General features: G+C 36.3%; 1 protein-coding gene and 1 pseudogene across 2 annotated transcripts in view; both read left to right on the top strand.

Annotated features, from left to right (window-relative positions):
* DENND5B (DENN domain containing 5B) overlaps positions 1-22,234 on the top strand; it is a 269,467-nt gene that overhangs the window by 230,999 nt on the left and 16,234 nt on the right. For both annotated transcript variants that reach the window (XM_077170450.1, XM_077170452.1), the window contains 2 exons: positions 10,033-10,151; positions 10,982-11,169. In XM_077170450.1, coding sequence (XP_077026565.1) covers positions 10,033-10,151; positions 10,982-11,169 — 307 coding nt within the window. The remainder of the gene's footprint in view (positions 1-10,032; positions 10,152-10,981; positions 11,170-22,234) is intronic.
* On the top strand, positions 423-1,755 carry LOC143691648 (COP9 signalosome complex subunit 2 pseudogene; annotated as a pseudogene).

The raw sequence follows: 22,234 nt of genomic DNA, 5'->3' as shown, positions 1-22,234 counted from the left end.
CGGACTTTTTCTTTTTTGTATGCTGTATGGCGGGGGTCACATTTCATTGTTCTTCCGTGTGAGTATCCCGTTATTGCAGCACCATTTGTTGAATTGTTTGTTTGTTTGTTTTACTTGTTTGTTTTTTGGGAAGTGCATGGGCCAGGTCTCCCTCATGGCAGGTGAGAATTCTACCACTGAGCCTCTGTTGCCTGCTCTCAAGTGGACTTTTAAGGGTATTGTTTGGTTTAGAATGTGCCTAAAGTGCCTTTGCATCTCTTAATCTATGCATTAGTACTTGAACAAATTATTATTTAATGCTAATCTTTTGTAATACTATTACTAGTCATCACAGTGGATTTCTATAATCTGAAATTTGACTTAATACTGCACATGGAGCAGTTAAACAAATAAACTCGAAAATAGCTTTAAAAATTTTTTTCATGGTAAGCTTCCTGTCCAAGATATCTGACATGGAGGATGATTTTATGTGCGATGAGGAGGAGGACTACTGCCTGCAATATTCTGAAGATAGTAACTGAATCAAATGTGGATTTGGAAAATCAGTATTATGATTCCAAAGCATTGAAAAAAGATGACCCAAAAGCAGCATTAAGCAGTTTGCAAAAGGTTTTGGAACTTGAAGGTGAGAAAGGAGAATGCGGATTTAAAGCACTGAAACAAATGATTAGGATTAACTTTAAGTTGACAAACTTTCCAGAAATGATAAACAGATATAAACAACTATTGTTTATATGCTATATTCAGAGCATAGTCACAAGAAATTATTCTGAAAAAAGTCCATTAATTCTACTCTTGATTATATCTCTACTTTTAAATAGATGAATTTACTGCAACAACACTGGAAGCTTTGAAAGATGCTAATGATGGACTATGGTTTAAGACAAACACAAAGGTTGGAAAATATGTTTAGAACAAGGGGGATATGGAAAGCTTCAAAAAATGTTATGCTATTACATCAGTCCTGCCAGACTGATGATGGAGAAGATGGTCTGAAAAAAGATACGCAGTTATTAGAAATATATGCTTTGGAAGTTCAAATGTACATGGCACAGAAAAATAATTAAAAACTTAAAGCACTCTATGAATAGTCACCTCACATCAAGTCTGCTATCCCTCATCCATTCACTGATTATGGGAGTCATCAGAGAATGTGGTGGTAAAATACCCTTGAGAGAAATGAATTTGAAAAGGCACACACTGATTTTTATGAAGCGTTCAAGATTTATGATGAATCAGGGAATCTCAGACGAAGCACTCAAAATATTTGGTCTTAGCAAATATATTAATGAAATTGAGAATAAATCCATTTTGACTCACAGGAGGCCATGCCATGCAAAAAATGATCTGGAAATTCTAGCAGTGACAAAAGTAGTAAGTGCCTATCAGAATAATGACATCACTGAATTTGGAAAGATTCTATAAACAAATCACAGCAACATCATGGATCATCCTTTCATAAGGAAACATATTGAATAACTTGCAAAACGTCAGAACACAAGTGCTCATAAAATTAATTACACAAGAATACATATTCCTTTCATTTCTAAGGAGTTAAACATAGATGTAATTGATGTGGAAAACTTGCTGATGCGGTGCATACTGGATAACACTATTCATTGTTGAATTGATCAGGTCAACCAGCTCCTTGAACTGGCTCCTCAGAAGAGGCGTAGTGCACGATATACTGCTCTTGATAAATGGACCAACCAATTAAATTCTCTCAACCAAGCTGTAGCTTGTAAACTGGCTTAACAGAAAACAAGCTTTTACAGACATACTTAAGGCAAAGAATAGAGATGTAATTCTTAAAAGAACTAGGAATAGCAAAGCTACTATTGCTTGATGTGTCCTGAAAATTAATGAAGTTATGACAGAAGTGCCTTTTTGATCAACTGGTTTGTGTTTTGCTGCTGCTTTTATCCTAAGAAAAGTAGCTTTAATCTCCAGAAGAAAACCAAAATGCCATGGGATTGGGCAGGCCATGGTGGCTCAGCAGGTAAGACTGCTTGCCTGCCAAGCCCGAGGACCCGGGTTCGATTCCCGGTGCCTGCCCATGTAAAAAAAAAAAAAAAAATGCCATGGGATTGATGATATATTCACATCTTGCCTTAAACATACACCATCATAGTAATTTGCCATGGACAACATGACCAGAGAGATCTTTATCATGATTTTAAAAACACTGACACACTACTGTTGGTTAAATTTAAACATTTTACTTGAAGAAATTCTTACAAATAACCTGCAATAACTTGAAACGAATACTTTTTTGAATACTTCCTTTTCTCATATATGAACTAAAATGTTTGCTGCATTTTGCAGAATGTCAGTTCTCCAAAAATATGTCCAGATATTTCTGTACCTACAGTGTAGTAAAGATTTAGATGAAACCCCTTAATTATAGTGGCATACTGTCACTTAGAATTCAAGCAGTAAAAAAACTTTTTTTTCATGTTATGTTCCCTACTAGTATATTATGACTACACAAACCTATCTGAGCTCTTACAGAGTTTTGAGACTGGAAGTTTTATTGAAAGCAAATTTACAGGGAAAAATGCTAATCTGAGCTATATAAATTCCACAGCTCATGTCTCAGCCAGTAAAAAATGACTTTCACCTACTATGAATATGATAAATTCTTGAATTTGGAGCTAACTTCATAACATATGATATATGAATTAATCAACCCACTGTAATAAATTTGCCATCTTTGAATATTTGGGATTATGAAAAATCAGACTGAGAAAGTTTAAGTTGTGTTTTACAAAAGTGTGGAGTAAGCTTCTAGTCATTTTACAAATGTCTCTGAAATGCGTGTGTGGAATCTGTGAGGTGAAATGGCCTCTATTATGTTTCACAGAACTTATAAGCTGTATAATTAATTTATGTAATAAAGCAGAATGAAACCCAGGTCATTTTGAAGTTAAGATTTATCTTTTTTTGTTTAACTTAAAAGCTAGCCCCCTGGCCTTTTTGTATTTGGGGGAGAAAATACCTAAGGATCTCAGCCTGCATAAACTCTGACATATGCCAAAGATTTTCAGGGAAACTTGTGTTATATTTTTCAAAAATTATTTATTAATATTGCCTATCAAAATAAATAAAGTTTATTTTTCCGTTTTAAGAAAACACTACAGCCATCCATGAGAATCAGAGACCTAGATTCTTTTTCTACCTGTACTATTAGACTCGGTCTTAAAACTGAGCTTAGTTTTCTGTGCCTTAATTTTTCCACTTATAAATGATTTCCTCTAAAAATTGCTAAACATCAACTAAAACTTACCATATACATTCATTCTCATTACTTCTTAATTTAAATTTAAATTTAGTCTTCATATTCTAAAACACTATAGTTTGGAAAATGACTAAAAACACAACTCTAAGAAACAGAACAAAATTTTCCTCAGAAAATATGCTATAATCTGATTTTTCATCTTATATTTTGGTGGAGAAAATTTAGATTGTCTTGTACCATTTTGTAATATGACTTTCTTAGGAAAAAGATCACTTTCAATGCCAGTACTTACTCAGATAATTCAAGATGGGCTTGAAGACCATTACTAGGTTAGTGTTGTGTTGATTTCATGTGCATTATTTCTCCTTTAGAGGATCTTATCAAAAATTTAAATGAGTCTAAATGGAAGACATTAACTACTTTAAAGCAGCAAGCTACTGCACTTAGAGTAGAAGCTTCAGATAAAGTTTTCAGTAGTAATGGGCAAATAAATTGCTATTTAGAATTGATAATTAACATAAGTGTTTACTCTCCTTCTTCTTGAGCATCTTAGCCAAATACCATTTAATTCAGAAAATATCTCTACAGTTCTCTTTACTTGCTTTATTATAAATCTGCATATAACCAGGCTACTAAAGACAATGGTAGTTCTTTTCCTAGCTTTCATTTTGTTTCCATTTTAGCCCTGCTAATAGTAAGGATTTATTCAGGGAAGACCCCAGTCGTTTCCCTTGCATGCATTGTATCACCACTTTGGAAGATCTAATTACAATTGTAATTTAGGCTAATAGCGAGTACCAACCGGAAATTTGTCGTGCTTTACCAGCAGGAATCTTAATATTTGTCACTTAAATCTCCAGACTAAAATCTCAGTTCCATAGTAATATAAACTTTAATGCTGAGAGCCTTATATAAAAGAATACTTGTTGTGAAGTGTCTTTAAAATTGCTCTATAACAAGAAAAGCATTTTGTTGCTATAATGCTTATTTTTCTATATTTGTTTACAAATTAAATTCTTGCAAAACTTAAACCCAAAAAGCTGCAATGAGCTATACTTCATACCCACTAGGATAGCTATTGTCTTTAAAATGGCGATCAAGATGGAAGAGTGAGAAGTTTCAGAGCTCTATCCCCCACCGAAGCTTTGAATAACCAGCCAGAGCTAGCAGAAACATCTTGTTCAAAGCTCCCGAATACAGTTAAAGGATTGTAGTAATAGGACAAGTGCTGAATCAAGATAAAGGCCACTTAAAAGTGAATATCCTTGAACACTGTCTGCCTCCACTCCCTACCCACTCAGTGCAGAATTGGCCTGCATACCTGCACAGATTCATGGTCCTGGTTGTGGAGGAAGCAGAGTAAATCTCAGGTACATGTTAGAAGTGTGTATGCCTGGCCCAGTCTGTCAGAAGTGGTCTGATGGACTCACTGTCACAGAGCTTGCCCTACCTATAGAAAGCCGGTGAGCTCTCTCTCTGTGGGAGAGCAGTCAAGTGACTGCCTGGGACAAGAGAGATTGCTGGCTGTAAGTCATGCTGTGCAGTTACCAACACTGTGAGGAAACTATCCTAGAGAAGAGGGGACAAATTGGGGAATTCTTAGGGCCAAATGCACTGCCCAGAAATAGAGCACTCACACAGGTCAACATACAAGGACTAGGGAGAAAGAGTTTCCCTTTTTTTCCTTTTTTGGTTAACTCCTGACATTTAAGGAAATCTCTGTCATCACACTATCTGGATACAAGTTTAAGGAACAGATACCTCAGAGTCTAAATTCCAGAGATAACACATTAAAGTACCAAAATGTCCATATTTCAGCAAACGATTATACAACATACAAAGAAACAGGAGGCAATGACCCAGGCAAAGATTAAAGCATTAGAAACCATTGATAAGGAGGACGAGACCTGAGACATACCAGACAAAGTTGTTGTTTTTTTAATGATCCTCTATATGCTCAAGGAGCTAAAGAAAAGCATGAAGAAAGAACTAAAGGATATCACATAAATGATAAATGAGTACTCAATAGAGAGTTGGAAAATGTGAGAAGAAACCAAAAAGAGCTGGAGACCACATGTAACAAATTAAAAAATCCTTAGTGGGGTTCAGCAGCAGATTGATCCAGCAGAAGAAAGAATCAGTGAACTTCAATATATGACTATTGAAATCATTCAGCCTGAGGAGCAGAAAGGACAAAAAAAGTAAATAGAGTTTGAGGAACTGTGGGACAACATTAAGAGTACCAGTATACACAATGTGAGAGTCCCAGAAGTAGAAGAAAGAGAAAGGATTAGAGAGAATATTCAAAGAAATAATGGCTGTGAAAATACCCCAAATTTAATGAAAAACGCAAATATACACATTCAAGATGCACAGTAGACTCTAGGCAGGATAAAACCAAATAGAAGTGCTGAAAGCAAAAAATTGCCAATCAAGAATTATATATCCACCAAAATTGTTTCAAAAGTAAGGGAGGGATTAAGAAATTCCCAGATAAACAAAAGTTGAAGCCTTGTCACCACCAGACTGGCCCTACAAGAAATACTAAAGGGAGTTCTGCAAGTTGAAAGGAAAAGACACAGGACAATTGAATGAAGCCACATGAAGAAATAAAGATCTCTGGTAAAGATAATGAAATGGATAGATGTAAATATCAATTCTGTTGTATTTTTAATTTGTAACTCCTCATTTTACTTCCTACAGGATCTAAAAGGCAAATGCATAAAATATAGTAAATCAGTAGTTTTGGACTCATGATGTATAAATAATATGTAATTTGTGATGAGAACTTCATAAGGTAGGGGACAGAGGATATAGGAACATAACGTATGTATGCTATTGGATAAGTTGATATCAAAGCAAATAAGATTGTTAAAGATTTGGGATGATGAATTTAAGCCCCATGAAACCACAAAGAAAACATTAGAGAATATGCAAAGTCATAGACATAGATGGTAGATTACAGGTTGCCAGGGGTGGGGGGCAGGGACAATGGTGAGTTCATATAAAATGATTGTATATTGGGGTAAAGGGAAAGTTCTAGTAATGGATGGTGGTGAGGGTACTGCTGTATTGTGAATACAATTAATTCCACTGAATGGTAGGTATGCTTGGGAGAAGTTGGAATGGGAAGATTTAAGTTGTATGTATGTTTCCCCAATTAAAAAATAAAAAAACTTGTGTAATAAGTGTGGATGGTATCTAAGACTGGAGGAGAAAAGGTGCGAAAGGACATTACTGTATGTATAAGTTTTTTTCTTTGAGTTTTTTTCATTTTTCTTTTTATTTCTTTTTCTGGAGTGATACAAATGTTCTGAAAAATGATTGTAGTGATGAATATACAACTATGTGATGATATTGTGAGCCATGGATTGTACACCATGTCTGGAATATTTGTATGTTAATAATGTTTGTGTTTATGAACGTGGTCTACTCAGAAACTGGGGAATGTCTGTGGTTAGTGGTTTTACTTTGTTCATACTGTACACAATTTCTGTTTTACTCTTTCCCTAAAATCCATCTCTATTCTAATGCCAAATAATTTTTTTTTTTTTTTTTTTACACGGGCAAGCACCGGAAATTGAACCCGGGTCCTCTGGCATGGCAGGCAAGCGTTCTTGCCTGCTGAGCCACCATGGCCCACCCTAAATATTTTTAAATAAATTGGAAGGCTGAGAAAAAAAAAAAGAATGTGTTTTATGTTGTTTTGTCAATAAAAATATTTTTTTTTAAAAAGGACATTATTGGGACATAAAAAATTGTAACATAGAATGTGAATTTTATAACCATGTTAAATTTCTTGAACTTGACAACTGTATATAAGATAATTACTTAAGTGAATATCCTTATTCAAATTTTTTTTAAATAGAAAATAAGTGCTTACAAGGATGCAGAAAAATAAGAACCTTTGTCCATTGTTGGTGAGAATGTAAAATGGTGCAGGCATTGTGGAAAACAGTTTGGCATTTCCTCAAAAAGTTAAGCATAGAACTACCATGTGACCTGGCAATCCCTCTACTAAGTATATACCCCAAAGAATTGAAAGCAGGAACTCAAACCCATATTTGCACACCAATGTTCATAGCATGATTATGCACAGTAACCAAAAGGGAAGTACCCCCAATGTCCATCAGCAGATGAGTAGATCAACAAAATATGGTATAGACATACAATGCAATATTATTCAGCCTTAAACGAGGTATGAAGTTCTGATACATGCAACAGCATGAATGAACCTTGAAGAAAGCATGTTGAGTGAAATGTCGGACACAAAGTGACAGATATTGTATGATATACGTAGATGAAATTCCTGGAAACCAGGGGCCAGGAGGAGGGAGAATAAGGAGTCAATGCAAAATGGGTGTGGGGTTTCTGTTTGAGTTAATGAGAAAGTTCTGATAACGGATGATGATAAGGTTTATACAACATTATGAATGTGATTAATTCCATTAACTGGCATGCTTGAGAGTGGTTGAGATGGGAAAGTTTATGTTGTATATATGTTTCCACAAAAAGAGTACAATTAAATGCAATACATGGTACTGTGCCATATCTAATGATGGAAAGGAAATTGTCCAACAGGACATTATTGGGGTATATAAAAATACTGGAAAGACAGCCAATCCAATTACAAAATGGGAAAAAGACTTGAACAGACACCTCTCAGAAGAGGAAATACAAATGGCCAAAAGGCACATGAAGATATGCTCAATGTCCCTGGCCATTAGAGAAATGCAAATCAAAACCACAATGAAATATCATCTCACACCCACCAGAATGGCCATTATCAACAAAACAGAAAATGACAGGTGCTGGAGAGGATGTGGAGAAAGAGGCACACTTATCCACTGTTTATGTCAAATGGTGCAACCACTGTGGAAGGCAGTTTGGCGGTTCCTCAAAAAGCTGAATATAGAATTGCCATATGACCCAGCAATACCATTGCTAGGTATCTACTCAGAGGACTTAAGGGCAAAGACAGAAACGGACATTTGCACTCCAGTGTTTATAGCAGCATTATTTACAATTGCAAAGAGATGGAAACAGCCAAAATGTCCATCAGCAGACGAGTGGCTAAACAAACTGTGGTATATACATATGATGGAATATTATGCAGCTCTAAGACAGAATAAACTTATGAAGTATGTAACAACATGGATGGACCTAGAGAACATTAGGCTGAGTCAGACTAGCCAAAAACTAAAGGACAAATACTGTATGGTCTCACTGATATGAACCGACTTTAGTAAATAAACTTGGAATATGTCGTTGGTAACAGAGACCATCAGGAGATAGAAATAGGGTAAGATAGTGGGTAATTGGAGCTGAAGGGATACAGACTGCGCAACAGGACTGGATGCAGAAACTCAGAAATGGACAGCACAATACTACCTAACTATAATGTAATTATGTTAAAACACTGAATGAAGCTGCATGTGAGAATGATAGAGGGAGGAGGGCTGGGGACATAAATGAAATCAGAAAGAAAGATAGATGTTAAAGATCGAGATGGTATAATCTAGGAATGCCTAGAGCGTATAATAATAGTGAAATGTACAATGTACAAATTTTAAAAATGTTTTGGCATGAGAAAGAACAAAGGAATGTCATTACTGCAGGGTGCTGAAAATAGATGATAATTAATACTTTAAAATGTCACCTTATGTGTGAGACTAAAGCAAAAAATGTTTGTTACAAAATTTAGATTTTGACTAGAGTATTTCCTAATATAACTCATGTAGATAGTTAAATATATATATATATATATTGGAACATATAGCAATGTTAAAGTTCTTGAACTTGATAATTGTACTTAAGGTGGTTTCATGAGTAAATTTCCTTGTTCTTAGGAAATATGCTTGGAAGTGTTCAAGGGAGCATGCTGTACACAACCTACTCTCAAGTGTTTGGAAAGTAGATAGATGAATAGATAGAATGATACAACAAATGTGGCAAAATGTTAAAACGTGTGCATCTGGTTATTTGAGGTTGGGGTTGGGGTTGGGTATGTTGGGTACATTGGAGTTTTCTGAATGGGTTTTATATTATTTTTGCAATTTCCCTTGTAAATTTGAAATTATCTCAGAATAAAAAGTTTAAGGGGACAAATAAAGAACTCATAGCTCTGGTGTCATATCCACAAGTGTCACGTAGTTGGAATCTGTGATCTTTTAATTATCAGAATTTAAAAGTCAAGATTTAAGTAATATTTTTTTACTTTATTATTGTCTTCTTTACTGTCCACAAAAGGTCCAGCAAGGACGGTGATAACTAAATTTTGTATTTAATTTTAGATAGCTTCAAAGATTTCTTGTAGGTGAAGTTTGAGGTCAATTCTACTTAAGGTTTTTATTAAAAAACAGAAAATATCAGTGGCTGTGGGATTTCTTTTCTTTCTTAAGTTGTTTTCTTGGCTTCTATGTAACGGAATCTAAAGAGCATCCTCTGCCCGCCTCTTGAATTTCTTTTCATCCTTCAAGGTGCAGATCACTGTCTCTGTGATAAGCCCTGGTCCCCCAGTTTAAAACAAGCATAGTATTCTTATAGCGCTTGTTTGTTTCTAGTCAGTCTAGCACCTTGTACAGTCTAACTCATTTGCTATGTCTCCTATCTCATTGGATGGGGGCTCCCTGAGAACAAGAAATACGTGTAGATAAATTTCTCAGTCAGAATAGAATATTTTATTCAGAGTCAGGCCTCTGCAGTTGTTAAATTAGAATCAGAATTCCCCTGCTAAAGCTGAAACATAGAAAGAAGAGATCACAATTCATTAACCTGTGGTCCTTTTCTTACAGTGCCAGAACTTGGGGAAGCTGACCACTGTTCAGATTGGTCATGATAACTCAGGACTCTTAGCCAAATGGCTAGTGGATTGTGTCATGGTCAGAAATGAGATCACAGGACATACATACAGGTAAGTAAATATCCTTGGAAGCTCAGAATTTTGAGTCTCTTTAGACAAAAAGAAAGGGTTGAGAATTATTTTCCTTCTAAAGCTTTCTCATTGCCTAAAATAAATATATGATAGTTTGGGGGTTGTTTTTTGTGTTTGTTTTGTTTATGTAATACAAAATTGCCAGAAATATAATGTTAAAATCTGTTTTTTAAGTCCACGTGTGTTGTAATACTCAGATATAACTCTGACAAAAAAAAGAAAGAAAAGATAAGGAACCTTAAAATAATTTCAGTAAGAAATTATCTCTTGGATTCTACTAGTTAGAGCCAGCACTCCTAATGGGAGCATTATCCTCTTTTCACCTCTAACTTAACTCCCACAGAAATTTCTAGTTTGAAGATATTCTTTCCAAAACTAGCCATGTAACTTTAATAAAGACAAAGTATAAAGAAATATTAAAGAATTGTTTTTAATGTTGTTGGGTGTGATGATTTCTGGCTATATTGAAGAAAGTCCTTATTTTTTAGATTGTCATCTGAAGTGTTTTTAGTGGTGAAATGTCCTGATGTCTGTGACTGACTTTAAAATACTTTAGTAAAAATGAAGAACAAGAGAAAATGTTAAATCTACGTGTTAAGAAGATGGGTGTTTACTTTATTGTTCTTGCTATTTTTCTGTATGTTTGAAATTTTTAATTAAAAACACCTCATAGGTACTAAAATGAAATTGTTCTTAATTTAAACACCTATAGGTACTAAAATGATGGGCTTCACCCATAGAGCCATTTCTCAAACTCTGATTAGAACTAGTAAAAATTGTGATTTACACGTTTCTTCCTGTCTTCCCAGGTTCCCTTGTGGGCGGTGGCTAGGAAAAGGCATTGATGACGGAAGCCTGGAGAGAATTCTTATAGGAGAATTAATGACATCAGCATCAGATGAGGATCTGGTAAAGCAATGTCGTACTCCACCCCAACAAAAATCACCAACCACAGCCAGAAGATTAAGCATTACTTCACTGACAGGAAAAGCTACCAGTAAGTTGTTGATTTTTAAATTTTTCAATTGTTCCTCAAATGCTACAAGCTTCTTGTGGCCATTTTACAGAACTGTTACATTGATTAGTTGAGGTAAGAGGATTAAAAAGAAGAAAGCGGAGGGAAATTAATTTGGGAGAAGTGACTTTTTCAGGTAAGGAAGGAATAAAGGAGGGAAAAAATAAAGGCAAATAATCAGAAGCCTGAAAAATTATGTTAATATCTCAAAAATTCTGTGTTGTATTTTAATTAAACTATGAATATGTGAATAAATAATATTTTGCCTGAATTTAGAGGAGGAATAGGAGTTATATTTTATAATACTCACAGATAACCACATATGGCCATCCAGAGCCTCTGATTATAAGAGATTTAAACCCTACCCCACCCCTTCCTAAGGAGCAAAAAAACTAAATAATATAAAGGAGTGAGTTTTATGGCTAGAATACATGTTTTCATGCAATTTTTAATAGTACAATAAACTTTTAATCCATACCAAGGAGGGCTTTAGTAGGCTGAATAATGTTCTCCAAGTTATCATGTCCTAGTTCCTGGAACTTTTAATGTTACCTTATTTGGAAAAGGGGGAGGGGGGTTCTTTGCAAATGTGATTGAATTAAGGATCTTGAGGTGAATTGTCCATATGCAATCTCATATATCCTTTTAAGAGGGACCCAGAGGGAGATTAGACACACACACAAAGTAGAAAGCAGTGTGGAGGCAGAGTTTGGAGTGATGTAGCCACAAGCCAAGGAATGTCATCAGCCACCATGAAAGAGGCAAGAAACAGATTCTCCCCTTGAGCCTGGTCCAGACAGAGTTTGGCCTATGATACTGGTTTCTGATTTCTGGCCTAGAACTGTGAGAGAATAAATTTCTGTTGTTCTAAACCACCGATTTGTGGACATTTGTTATAGCAGCCATAAGAAATTAATGCTCCCATAGTGAAAAATCCTGGACATTTACAAAAGAAGTGGTTTTATTTTAGATACAGATAATAACCATAAGAAGAATAACAAAACCTACCTAATAGAGGCCGTCAGTTTACTAACAAAGCAGTTTCTCTAAAAATTATTGGTCTCTATCCATCTGTCAGCTCATAATACAGTAATAGTAAGTGTTAGGATGATACAGTCTAAAAATCCCTCTTCATTCTTCCTGAAACTGTTCCCCTAATTCATAATCCCTGCTACATTCAGAAATACACTTCACACCACATACCCACAGGAAATTAAGGAGACTAGTAATACCAAATATTGGTGAAGATGGCAAGCAGTGGAATGCTCATACATTGCTAGTGGAGATGCAAAATAAAAAACTGTCTGGCAGGTGTATTTTCTCTCCTTTATTTGTTAATTTTTGTTTAAATATATTCTTTACCCTCCAAGCAAAAACTCCACCTTTTCCCCCGGCAACCTGCAATCTACTTTCTGTCTCTGCAAATTTGCTACTTCTAGACATCTCATATAAGTGACATCATGCAATATTTGTCCTTAAGGGCCATGCTTATTTCACTCAGCATAGTGCTTTTAAGGTTCATTCATGTTTCAACCTGCCTCAGCACTTCATTCCTTCTTATAGTCAGTTAATATTTAAATGTGTGAATATGCCACATGTTGTTTATCCTTTCATCTGTTGATAGACACTTGGGTTGTTTCCACCACTTAACAATTGTGAATAAAGCTGCTTTGAAATTTGATTACAACTATCTTTTGATAGTCCCTGTTTTTACTTTCTTTGGTATATATGTAAAAGTAGAATTCCCAGATCGTACAGTAATTTCATATTTAGCTTTTTAAGGAGTCGTCATATTGCTTTCTTCAATTTTATATTCCCACCAGTGGTACACTAGGGTTCCAATTTCTCCACATCCTCACCAACGCTTTTGTTGTTTTCTGTTTTGGAGTTTTGTTTTTTTCTTTAACAATCGCCACCCTTATGGGAGCGAAGTGGCATTGTCCTTTTGAGTTTCAGTTCCCTAATGGCTAATGACGTTGAGCATACTTTCATGTGTTTTTTTTTTTTTTGTCCATTTGTACATCCTTTTTGGAAAAAATATCTGTTGAAGTCCTTTATCCATTATTAAACTGGGTTGTTTGTCTTGTTGAGTTTTAAGGAATTCTTCATAAGTACTGGATATTAGGCCCTTATCTAGTATATGGCAACTATTTTTTCCCTTTCTGTAGGTTGTCTTTTTACTTTCTCAGTAATGTCCTTTGATCTACAATAGTTTTTAATTTTGATGGAGTCCAATTTATCTATTGTTTCTTGTTATTGCTCATGCTTTTTGTGTCATTGCCAAATTCCAGGTCATGAAGATAGCTCCTATATTATCTTCTAAGAGTTTTATCATTCAGCACTTGTATTTAGGCCATTGATATCCTTTTAGAGTAAAGTTTAGTATATGGTTACAAGGTAAAAGCCCAGCTTCATTCCTTTGTATGTGGACATCCAGTTTTCCCAGCACCATTGTTGGAGAGACTTTTCTTTCCCCATTGCATGTTCTTGTCACCCTTGTTGAAAATCAGTTGGCCATAGATGGGTGAGTCTGTTCCTGGATTTTCAATTCTATTTCATTGGTCTGTGGAAGTTTCTTATAAAGATATACGTACACTTAACATATACTTGACCCAGAAGTCCTAACTCTAGATATTTATTTACTCAAAAGAATTGAAAACATAGGATGGCTATGTTTCAAGGACTGGTCTCAGACATTCATAGTAGCTTCATTCATAATAGCCAAAAATGGAAACAACCCAAATACCCATCAACTGGTAAGTGGATAAACAGATTGTGATATATTCTCTTCAATGGGATCATTGCAGCACATAAAATGAACAAACTGGATCATTCATTATGCTAAGTGAAAGAACCACACACAAAAGCCTACATACTGTATGGTTCCATTTATGTTAAATTCTAGAAAAGACAAAAGAATAATAATAGAAAGCAGATTAGTGGTTACCAGGGATTGGGAACTCGTTTGAGGGATTGACTAATGCAGGGGCATAAGGGAACATGCTGGGTTGATGAATGTTCTCTATCATGATTGTGCTGGTAGTTACTTAACTATACATTTGGCAAGTTTAACAAATTGCACCCTTAAAATTAGTGTTTTTGGACTTCCGGAGAAGATGGCGGCTTAGTAAGACGCGCGGGTCTTAGTTCCTCCTCCAGAACAGCTACTAGGGGAGTAGAAACAATACAGAAAAGCTCCCGGAGCCACGACAGAGATCAAGAAGAAAGCATACCCCATTCTAGAACGGCCGACTGGCTGGGAGAACCCGCTCCAGTGAGATCGCCGAGGGGCATGGGCTTCCCCGGGCCGGGGCGGCAGGCAGCCGGAGCCCCTCCCTCCCTCCTTCCCGGGCCAGCTGGGAGAATTGGACAGGCAGTCCCCTAAAGCCGCAGCGGCTGGTGCCCCCCCCACACGCGGCCCCCCTGACCAACTGAGAGAGTTGGGTGGGAGATCCCCAGGCCGCGGAGAACGGTGACCGGGGTCCCTTCCAAACACGTGGCTTCCCGGTTCGGCTGGGAACAGTGCATTCCCCAGGGCCGCGGCGGCTGGCGCCCTCCCGCCACGCTTGGCGCCCTGGGCAGGCTAGGAGATTCGGACAGGCGCTGACCTGGGCTGCGGCGGCCAGCGACCCTCCCCGTGTTGGGGTCCCCAGGCCGGCTGGGAGATTCAGATTGGCACTCCACCAAGCCGCTTCGGCTGGCGAACCCCCCCCCACAGCGAGAGTTTTCCAAAGTTAAAGGACCCACAGCACCTTTTACTGGTGGGACCCGCAGACAAACGAGTGCCACGGGCGCCACCTACTGGGCAGGATAGAAAAACAGAACCCAGAGATTTCACAGAAAAATCTTTCAACCTGTTGGGTCCAACACCCAGGGAAATCTAACTAAATGCCCAGACGCCAGCAGAAGATAACGGATCACGCTCAGAAAATTGAAAATATGGCCCAGTCAAAGGAACAAACCAATAGTTCAAATGAGATACAGGAGCTGAGACAACTAATGCTGAATATACGAACAGAAATGGAAAACCTCTTCAAAAACCAAATCGATAAATTCAGGGAGGACATGAAGAAGACATGGGCTGTACAAAAAGAAGAAACAGAAAAACTGAAAAAACAAATCACAGAACTTATGGGAGTGAAGGACAAAGTAGAAAAGCTGGAAAAAACAATGGATACCTACAATGATAGATTTAAAGAGACAGAAGATAGAATTAGTGATTTGGAGGATGGAATATCTGAATTCCAAAAAGAAACAGAAACTATCGGGAAAAGAATGGAAAAATTTGAACAGAGGATCAGGGAACTGGATGACAATATGAAGCGCACAAATATACGTGTTGTGGGTATCCCAGAAGGAGAAGAGAAGGGAAAAGGAGGAGAAAAACTAATGGAAGAAATTATCACTGAAAATTTCCCAACTCTTATGAAAGACCTAAAATTACAAATCCAAGAAGTACAGTGCACCACAAAGAGAATAGACCCAAATAGGCGCTCTCCAAGACACTTACTAGTTAGAATGTCAGAGGTCAAAGAGAAAGAGAGGATCTTGAAAGCAGCAAGAGAAAAACAATCCATCACATACAAGGGAAACCCATTAAGACTATGAGTAGATTTCTCAGCAGAAACCATGGAAGCTAGAAGACAGTGGGATGATATATTTAAATTACTAAAAGAGAAAAACTGCCAACCAAGACTCCTATATCCAGAAAAATTGTCCTTCAAAAATGAGGGAGAAATTAAAACATTCTCAGACAAAAAGTCACTGAGAGAATTTGTGACCAAGAGACCAGCTCTGCAAGAAATATTAAACGGAGCACTAGAGTCAGTTACGAAAAGACAGAAGAGAGAGGTATGGAGAAGAGTGTAGAAAGAAGGAAAATCAGATATGATGTACATAATACAAAAGACAAAATGGTAGAAGAAAATATTATCCAAACAGTAATAACACTAAATGTTAATGACTGAATTCCCCAATCAAAAGACATAGACTGGCAGAATGGATTAAAAAAAGGATCCTTCTATATGCTGTCTACAGGAAACACATCTTAGACCCAAAGATGAACATAGGTTGAAAGTGAAAGGTTGGGAAAAGATATTTCATGCAAATAACAACCAGAAAAGAGTAGGAGTAGCTATATTAATATCCAACAAATTAGACTTCAAATGTAAAAGAGTTAAAAGAGACAAAGAAGGATACTATATACTAATAAAAGGAACAATTAAACAAGAAGACATAACAATCATAAATATTTATGCACCGAACCAGAATGCCCCAAAATACGTAAGGAATACACTGCAAACACTGAAAAGGGAAATAGACACATATACCATAATAGTTGTAGACTTCAATTCGCCACTCTCATCAATGGACAGAACATCTAGACAGAGGATCAATAAAGAAATAGAGAATGTGAATATTACTATAATTGAGCTAGACTTAACAGACATTTATAGGACATTACATTCCACAACAGCAGGATACACCTTTTTCTCAAGGGCTCATGGATCATTCTCAAAGATAGACCATATGCTGGGTCACAAAGCAAGTCTTAACAAATTTAAACAGATTGAAATCATACACAACACTTTCTCGGATCATAAAGGAATGAAGTTGGAAATCAATAATAGACGGAGTGCCAGAAAATTCACAAATACGTGGAGGCTCAACAACACACTCTTAAACAATGAGTGGGTCAAAGAAGAAATTGCAAGAGAAATTAGTAAATACCTCGAGGCGAATGAAAACGAAAACACAACATATCAAACCCTATGGGACGCAGCAAAGGCAGTGCTAAGAGGGAAATTTATTGCCCTAAATGCCTATATCAGAAAAGAAGAAAAGGCAAAAATTCAGGAATTAAATGTCCACTTGGAAGAACTGGAGAAAGAACAGCAAACAATCCCCAAAGCAAGCAAAAGGAAAGAAATAACAAAGATTAGAGCAGAAATAAATGAAATTGAAAACATGAAAACAATAGAGAAAATCAATAATACCAGAAGCTGGTTCTATGAGAAAATCAATAAGATTGATGGGCCCTTAGCAAGATTGACAAAAAGAAGAAGAGAGAGGACGCAAATAAATAAGATCAGAAATGGAAGAGGAGACATAACCACTGACCTCACAGAAATAAAGGAGGTAATAACAGGATACTATGAACAACTTTACGCTAATAAATACAACAATTTAGATTATGGACGGGTTCCTGGAAAGACATGAACAACCAACTTTGACTCTAGAAGAAATAGATGACCTCAACAAACCAATCGCAAGTAAAGAAATTGAATCAGTCATTCAAAAGCTTCCTAAAAAGAAAAGTCCAGGACCAGACGGCTTCACATGTGAATTTTATCAAACATTCCAGAAAGAATTAGTAACAACTCTCCTCAAACTCTTCAAAAAAATCGAAGCGAAGGGAAAGCTACCTAATTCATTCTATGAAGCCAACATCACCCTCATACCAAAACCAGGCAAAGATATTACAAAAAAAAGAAAACTAAAGGCCAATCTCTCTAATGAATATACATGCAAAAATCCGCAGTAAAATTCTACAAATCGTATCCAACAACACATTAAAAGAATTATACATCATGACCAAGTAGGATTCATCCCAGGTGTGCAAGGATAGTTCAACATACGAAAATCAATTAATGTAATACACCATATCAACAAATCAAAGCAGAAAAATCACATGATCATCTCAATTGATGCAGAAAGGCATTTGAAAAGATTCCACATCCTTTCCTGTTGAAAACACTTCAAAAGATAGGAATACAAGGGAACTTCCTTAAAATGATAGAGGGAATATCTGAAAAACCCACAGCTAATATCATCCTCAATCGGGAAAAATTGAAAACTTTCCCCCTAAGATCAGGAACAAGACAAGGATGTCCATTATCACCACTGTTATTCAACATTGTGTAGGAGGTTCTAGCCAGAGCAATTAGACAAGAAAAAGAAATACAAGGCATCAAAATTGGAAAGGAAGAAGTAAAACTATCACTATTTGCAGACGATATGATACTATACGTCGAAAACCTGGAAAAATCCACAACAAAACTACTAGAGCTAATAAATGAGTACAGCAAAGTAGCAGGTTACAAGATCAACATTCAAAAATCTGTAGCATTTCTATACACTAGCAATGAACAAGCGGAGGGGGAAATCAAGAAACGAATCCCATTTACAATTGCAACTAAAAGAATAAAACACCTAGGAATAAATTTAACTAAAGAGACAAAAAACCTATATAAAGAAACCTACAAAAAACTGTTAAAAGAAATCACAGAAGACCTAAATAGATGGAAGGGCATACCGTGCTCATGGATTGGAACACTAAATTTAGTTAAGATGTCAATCCTACCTAAATTTATTTACAGATTCAATGCAATACCAATCAAAATCCCAACAACTTATTTTTCAGAAATAGAAAAACCAATAAGCAAATTTATCTGGAAGGGCAGGGTGCCCCGAATTGCTAAAAACATCTTGAGGAAAAAAACGAAGCTGGAGGTCTCGCACTGCCTGACTTTAAGGCATATTATGAAGCCACAGTGGTCAAAACAGCATGGTATTGGCATAAAGATAGATATATCGACCAATGGAATCGAATAGAGTGCTCAGATATAGACCCTCTCAACTATGGACATTTGATCTTTGATAAGGCAGTCAAGCCAACTCACCTGGGACAGAACAGTCTCTTCAATAAATGGTGCCTAGAGAACTGGATATCCATATGCAAAAGAATGAAAGAAGACCCGTATCTCACACCCTATACAAAAGTTAACTCAAAATGGATCAAAGATCTAAACATTAGGTCTAAGACCATAAAACAGTTAGAGGAAAATGTAGGGAGATATCTTATGAAATTTACAATTGGAGGCGGTTTTATGGACCTTAAACCTAAAGCAAGAGCACTGAAGAAGGAAATAAATAAATGGGAGCTCCTCACAATTAAACACTTTTGTGCATCAAAGGACTTCATCAAGAAAGTAGAAAGACACAGTACACAATGGGAGACAATATTTGGAAATGACATATCAGATAAAGGTCTAGTGTCCAGAATTTATAAAGAGATTGTTCAACTCAACAACAAAAAGACAGCCAACCCAATTACAAAATGGGGAAAAGACTTGAACAGACACCTACCAGAAGAGGAAATACAAATGACCAAAAGGCACATGAAGAGATGCTCAATGTCCCTGGCCATTAGAGAAATGCAAATCAAAACCACAATGAGATATCATCTCACACCCACCAGAATGGCCATTATCAACAAAACAGAAAATGACAAGTGCTGGAGAAGATGCGGAGAAAGAGGCACACTTATCCACTGTTGGTGGGAATGTCAAATGGTGCAACCACTATGGAAGGCAGTTTGGCGGTTCCTCAAAAAGCTGAATATAGAATTGCCATACGACCCAGCAATACCATTGCTGGGAATCTACTCAAAGGAATTAAGGGCAAAAACTCAAACAGACATTTGCACACCAATGTTTATAGCAGCGTTATTTACAATTGCAAAGAGATGGAAACAGCCAGAATGTCCATCAACAGACGAGTGGCTAAACAAACTGTGGTATATTCATACGATGGAATATTATGCAGCTTTAAGGCAGGATAAACTTATGAAGCATGTAATAACATGGATGGACCTAGAGAACATTATGCTGAGTGAGTCTAGCCAGAAACTAAAAGACAAATACTGTATGGTTCCAATGATGTGAATCGACACTCGAGAATAAACTTGGAATATGTCATTGGTAACAGAGTTCAGCAGGAGTTAGAAACAGGGTAAGATAATGGGTAATTGGAGCTGATGGGATACAGACTGTGCAATAGGACTAGATACAAAAACTCAAAAATGGACAGCACAATAATACCTAATTGTAAAGTAATCATGTTAAAACACTGAATGAAGCTGCATCTGAGCTATAGGTTTTTGTTTTGTTTTGTTTTGTTCTTACTATTATTACTTTTATTTTTTTTCTCTATATTAACATTCTATATCTTTTTCGGTTATATTGCTAGTTCTTCTAAACCGATGCAAATGTACTAAGAAACGATGATCATGCATCTATGTGATGATGTTAAGAATTACTGATTGCATATGTAGAATGGTATGATTTCTAAAAAAAAAAAAAAAATGGACAGCACAATACTACCTAATTGTAATGTAATTATGTTAAAACACTGAATGCAACTGCATCTGAGCTATAGTTTTTTTTGTTTTTTTCTTATATATTTTTGTATTCTTATTTTTATTTTTATTTTTTCTCTATATTATCATTTTATTTTTTTATGTTGTCTTGCTATTTCTTTTTCTAAATCGATGCATATGTACTAAGAAATGATGATCATACATCTATGTGATGATATTAAGAATTACTGATTGCATATGTAGGATGGAATGATTTCTAAATGTTGTGTTAGTTGATTTTTTTAATTAATAAAAAAAAAAAGAAAGAAAGTAGAAAGACAGCCTACACAATGGGAGACAATATTTGGAAACGACACATCAGATAAAGGTCTAGTATCCAGAATTTATAAAGAGATTGTCCAACTCAACAACAAAAAGACAGCCAACCCAATTACAAAATGGGAAAAAGACTTGAACAGACACCTCTCAGAAGAGGAAATACAAATGACCAAAAGGCACATGAAGAGATGCTCAATGTCCCTGGCCATTAGAGAAATGCAAATCAAAACCACAATGAGATATCATCTCATGCCCATCAGAATGGCCATTATCAACAAAACAGAAAATGACAAGTGCTGGAGAGGATGCGGTGAAAGAGGCACACTTATCCACTGTTGGTGGGAATGTCAAATGGTGCAACCACTGTGAAAGGCAGTTTGGCGGTTTCTCAAAGAGCTGAATATAGAATTGCCATACGACCCAGCAATACCATTGCTAGGTATCTACTCAAAGGACTTAAGGGCAAAGACACAAACGGACATTTGTACACCAATGTTTATAGCAGCGTTATTTACAATTGCAAAGAGATGGAAACAGCCAAAATGTCTATCAACAGACGAGTGGCTAAACAAACTGTGGTATATACATACGATGGAATATTGTGCAGCTTTAAGACAGAATAAACTTATGAAGCATGTAATAACATGGATGAACCTAGAGAACATTATGCTGAGTGAGTCCAGCCAAAAACTAAAGGACAAATACTGTATGGTCCCACTGTTGTGAACCGACATTCGAGAATAAACTTAGAATATGTCATTGGTAACAGAGACCAGCAGGAATTAGAAACAGGGTAAGATAATGGGTAATTGGAGCTGAAGGGATACAGACTGTGCAATAGGACTAGATACAAAAACTCAAAAATGGACAGCACAATAATACCTAATTGTAAAGTAATCATGTTAAAACACTGAATGAAGCTTCATCTGAGCTATAGGTTTTTTTTTTGTTTGTCTGTTTGTTTGTGTCTTTTTTTTTCACTTTTATTATTATTTTCATTTTTTTCTCTATATTAACATTCTATATCTTTTTCTGTTATTTTGCTAGTTCTTTTCCTAAATCGATGCAAATGTACTAAGAAATGATGATCATGCATCTATGTGATGTTAAGAATTACTGATTGCATATGTAGAATGGAATGATTTCTAAATGTTGTGTTAATTTCTTTTTTTCTTTAATTAATAAAAAAAAATACACAGAGGGGGCAAACAATTCTTCTGGGGAAAGAGACGCAGAAAGAGCTATCAAGATGGGTGACATTTGAGTGGGGCTTTGTGGATCGTATATATTTCAAGAAAATGAAATTAAAAGTATTCTTAGATGTGTGAAAAAAAAAATTAGTGTTTTTAACTCCACAAAGGATAGGCTCAGCCTACTTAAAATTAGGCCTGAGTCACCCCCAGAGAACCTCTTTTGTTGCTCAGACGTGGCCTATCTCTCAGCCTACACAGCAAGCAAACTCACTGCCCTCCCCCTCTGTTCATGGGACATGACTGCCAGGGGTGTAAACCTCCCTGGCAATGTGGAACAGAAATCCTAGAATGAGCCTGGACTCAGCATCAACGAATT

Source organism: Tamandua tetradactyla, chromosome 7 (assembly GCF_023851605.1).
Source record: "Tamandua tetradactyla isolate mTamTet1 chromosome 7, mTamTet1.pri, whole genome shotgun sequence".
In the NCBI taxonomy this organism is placed as follows: Eukaryota; Metazoa; Chordata; class Mammalia; order Pilosa; family Myrmecophagidae; genus Tamandua; species Tamandua tetradactyla.
The sequence above is the reverse complement of the archived record's forward strand: the minus strand, read 5'-3'. Positions and strand labels throughout refer to the sequence as shown.